The sequence below is a fragment of the Aplysia californica genome, unplaced genomic scaffold (genome assembly GCF_000002075.1).
Source record: "Aplysia californica isolate F4 #8 unplaced genomic scaffold, AplCal3.0 scaffold00416, whole genome shotgun sequence".
In the NCBI taxonomy this organism is placed as follows: domain Eukaryota; kingdom Metazoa; phylum Mollusca; class Gastropoda; order Aplysiida; family Aplysiidae; genus Aplysia; species Aplysia californica.
In genome coordinates this window covers 447582-452259 of record NW_004797686.1, presented here as the reverse complement: position 1 = coordinate 452259, position 4678 = coordinate 447582, and the positions used below count along the sequence as shown (strand labels likewise).

The window sequence follows — 4678 nt, the reverse complement described above, 5'->3', positions numbered from 1 at the left end:
GGGGGGTCAATTCTGCCCCTTGCTTGGCATTGGTTTTGCGTGGACCGCAAAATTCTATATTCAGTGTAGAATTCTGTGGCGTAGACCAATCATGCCATGGAAAAGACAACTACATTCGTCTGTTGTGCAATCAGTTAGAAAAGTCCATAAAGGAAATCAGAAGAGCAAAGTAATAATTAGCCAACTGAATTGAAAGAAGTGTGCAATGATAAGCCTAAAAACAGGCAGAAACTTCAGCATCAAATTAACCCGATCTTCATTCTTTTCTTTTTTTTAAAAGCAAGAATAGGCCTACTTCAGATATGATCTGGTATGGAGAGAATGATAATAATTTTCTGACAATTAAAAGCTGCAAAATTATAAGGCTAACTTGTTGGGCTCAAGGCTCCAGCTAGGGAACTTTATTGTTGGCAGTGCAAAGGGGGGGGCACCTAAAGAAAACGTGACGCGGATTTTTGGACATTGTTTATAATGAAGTACAATCTTGTTGCATAATCACGTGGATGGCGTTATGAATATAGAGGTATGAGTGATAAACATGGGGAACATTTTCCTCAAGATATTTCAGGGTGCTCTCGTGGCTTAGAGGTTAAGGTGTTCGCCTCTCATTCAAGGGTCCCAGTTTCGAATCCAGATAACAACCGAAAAATTTTCTTCTCTAAAATTGTCTCATGTCACCTCCTCTTCTGCTCTCCAACCATGTTCTATCGTCTGCTTTCGTCTCCACTTTCTGCATCCATCATCTCACCTCCTTTGCCCCCTCCTCTGGGCTCCAGAGAAAAATTTTCGGTCGCTACCAGGATTCGAACCCGGAACCTTTGAATGAGAGGCCAACACCTTAACCTCTAGGCCACGAGAGCCCCTCCTGACTCTTTCTGCAGCCTTTCTACTGCTACTCCTTGATTCCTTTTTACACCTGTCTTTCAGCCACACCCTTGATCTTCTCGTAGGAAAGATCTACACCTAGCCTTCTCGAACAAGGACGAAAAATCTCGGACGTCCCGTATGCAAGTTGCGCAGGTTAAGAATCCCTTGGTTGTCCAAAATCGATAAGAGTAGCCTTCCGCCGCCACTCGAGCAAAATTCAAAACTTCCAACCAACTGAAAATGTTTAATGTGTCCCGCGCGCTCTTATTAACTTATGCAGTTGCGAGCGCAGTAAAACACTTACACCCCCCCCCCCACCCCCACACACGCAAAAAAACCCCAACAACCCAAGCCCCAAACATTTCAGCAATCCTTTGCTCAATATAAATGATGTTTTGGGCTTCCCGGCACTCAAGAGAGGAGGCTTCCACGCTGTCGTGAGGGTTTCTGTCTAGAGGAGAAGGTAGCAAGTATTATTCTTTAGTTACAAGAAAAGTACCAGAACTTAAATACAAGGGGTGCACCTGAACCAAGAAACAACGAGTCAGATAAGTATAGTAAACTAAACGGAAGAGTCAAATTTCTAAGAATGTGATGAACAGACTGTCACTATAGGCCTAGTAGGCCTATTACTCGTGATTGCGACGGACCACTCATGCGCCAGATACACAATCTGCCGTCAGGATAGGAAAAAGTAGGTTATATATAAAATAAATTTTACTAGCAAGGCAAAGAAAAGTGCACTAGCAAGGCAAAGAAAAGTACACTGCTTTAAATAAATAAATAAATAAATAAATAAATAAATAAATACATGAATACATGAATACATGAATACATGAATACATGAATAAATGAATAAATGAATGAATAAGTTATAAAAAAACTTTTTTGTGTGTGTTTCAACTTAATTAAAATTTGGTCGATCTGATTATTTTGTGTCAATATTCATTGGCCAGTGTAACTTTTGTCTGATTTGTTGACGTATTCAAAAGATATATAATGTAGTTATGGAGTACCGTAATTGATTGAAATTTCTTTTGTCATTACAATAATATCGATATTTATTTAGACCACAACGCATATTTTCAAAAGCCTCAAACTTCCCAAATGTTTATTGCACAGTCATAAAACCAAAATAGAAAGACGCGCCATTAAAAGAAGTTTGTCCTCTGCATAAAAACGCTACTTGACCTAATTTAGCATACGGTAAACTGCCCTAGGTGCAACCAGACCAAGGTGCAACCAAATTTCACTGTCTTCTAAATAAAGCAGAAGAGTTAAAAAAATAAGTTAACTAAGCACCTTCCCTTGGTTTTTCTGTTTGCTCATAATCCACTTCCTTTTCATTTCCCATTTCATTGAAGCTGACTCGCATGCTGAATCTAGGCGTGCCCTCACGAGACGAGACCGCAGATTTTATACAATAATAATAAATGTAAACGACTTTTAAACTATTTCAATTTTCAGACCTTGGGCCCTTGTAGCTAAATAAAAGCTATTCAAGTCATTTCTTTCTCGAATCCTTTTCTTCTGTATCTTTGAACAACTCTGTTACATTTAAGTCGCATAATGTCTCGCGCGGGCAGACTGGTTGCACCAAGGGCTAATATTTAACTAATAACTGTTACACCGAGGGCATGTGGTTACACAGTGCACACGGCTTAGGGAGAAAAAGCAAATTGCATTTCCCATTTGAAATCTTTAGTTGTTTGCCATTTTTCATTCAAGCACTGAGCTCATTTTTCGGTCATATGAATCGATTACTACATAAGAAAATTCTGTCTGTCTGTCTGTCTGTCTGTCTGTCTGTCTGCCTGTCTGTCTGTCTGTCTCTCTCCTCTCTCTCTCTCTCTCTCTCTCTCTCTCTCTCTCTCTCTCTCTCTCTCTCCAGTACACCCTTGAGTAAAGACAACCCCGCAAAACTTATCCAGACACCCTCGTACACATTGATGACATCACACAGTCATAAATTGTTATACAAAACAGAACAGCATGAATAAACGATACTGAGAAAACATAATAAATACTGAGAGAACATAATAATATTTGTATTGGGAATGTCGGAATTACAGATTGAAACTGGACTGAAACAAATGCGTTTGAAGTGCTGATTTAAATTTTGTTAGAGTGGTAGGCCTAGACTCCCGTAGATGAGCTGGCAAAGCGTTCCACAGGGAGGGAGCGTGGTGTCAAAAAGCTCTCCCTCCGAGTCTCTGACTTTTGCTTCGGACAGGTCTTAAAAGTTTTACTTCTACTTGTAGTTGCTCATCGTTCCTTTGGTCAAATTCTATGAATAAAGGTAATGACAGGCCTATAACTGTAAGAAGTCACTCTATTGATCAGAAATGAAGTGATTTCCAAACATCAATTCTGCCTGAAAGTGAAAGTGTTAAAATGTCCTGCCGCAAAGAGGTTAGATCTATAAATATTATAGAACCTCTCTGACCTTGTACTTGTGGCCGCCTTCTCACATCACATTGAATAATAATGTGATCATATTGAATATAAATGACAATAAAAAAAGATATTATTTGCTATTTAAATTTTAGTAACTTGGGACGTGTATGTCAGCAATCATTAAAATAAAAAAACTAAAGAGAAAAAAAAGCAAAAAAGAAACCTGCGCAAAGTGCGCGACTGGAGTTGGAAAGGGACATAACTTAGGCTATAGCAAAAAAAATCTTCCAAAGAGAAAGAGGGCACATCTTCGCAAGATCGACGAAAAGGAGGTAATTTTAACCTACTTCCGAAACACCAACTTACTTCCGGATAAAGAACGATAAATACTGTGTGTACATTTTCTTAGTTTATTTTCATGTGTCTGTGACTCACTGCATTTACTTCTAGCTAGTCTAGATTGAAATTCTTCATACGCTGTGAAGCAATTTGCCAGTGCAACAATGTTTTCGAGCAGCTCTTCGAATTTTAACCGGAATTTAGGTGAGATAATCATCTGAGTTATTGGAAGAAGAATAGATCCGGGACAGATTCATCAGATTGAGACAAACGGCGACATCAACAACTGTCTTGTGACTCAATGAAGTCAATGTGACTGTCATTGTTGTGCTTTGATTGATTTAGATCTAGATATAGATCTAGTTCTAGAGGTCTAGAAATCAAGATCTAGTGATCGTATGTACGAGTACACACTGTCTAGATCTAGCCTTTAACTAAATCTAGATCTAGATCTAGTAGTTCTATTTAATAGATCTAGAGATCTTCAGACTTCAGTAGTGTAGGAGTAGTGAGTAGGTCAGTAGGATAAGTTTTTATAACATTGAATTTGAACTGTTCTGAGCAAATTTGTCTTTGTAAATTGCATTGTAAGTGTTATTACATTATAATTGTATGTTACGATCTTGTTGTTCGACTATTGCACTTAAAAAAAATCTAGGTCTAGATCTAGATCTAAGTCTAGATCTAGATCTATTCTAGATCTAGATCTATTCTAGATCGAAGTGGCTAGCCGTAGGCCTACTTAAAAGTTAAAGTACGGCTAGCCTGAGAGTCTAGCTGTACTAGTAGTACTAAGTATGGCTAGATTGCCAGTCTAGCCGTACTTAGATCTAGGTTTGGTCCTATCGACTCAAACCTGGTTAAGTACACAGGTCTTAGATCTAGATCTAGTAATTATTCAGTTAATTCAGGTTCAAATATATACTAGACTAAGCAAGTCAGTAGAGTAAGGCACCTTTTGGTTTTGTCTGAAATACAAATACTTTAGGCATTGCAAACTAAAAATTTCATTAACAATTCAGCCATCAATATTAAGTACGGCTAGCCTGACAGTCTAGCCGTCCTTAAGTAAGTA

General features: G+C 38.4%; 1 protein-coding gene across 4 annotated transcripts in view; it reads left to right on the top strand.

The window, feature by feature from the left end:
- Window positions 1-3628: 3628 nt before the first annotated feature.
- Window positions 3629-4678, top strand: part of LOC101864241 (hepatocyte growth factor-regulated tyrosine kinase substrate) — a 37365-nt gene continuing 36315 nt past the window's right edge. For 3 of the 4 annotated variants that reach the window (XM_005104355.3, XM_013085887.2, XM_013085886.2), the window contains exon 1: window positions 3629-3807. In XM_005104355.3, coding sequence (XP_005104412.1) covers window positions 3768-3807 — 40 coding nt within the window. In that variant the 5' untranslated portion in view covers window positions 3629-3767. The remainder of the gene's footprint in view (window positions 3808-4678) is intronic. The other variant, XM_005104354.3, reaches the window with a different exon arrangement.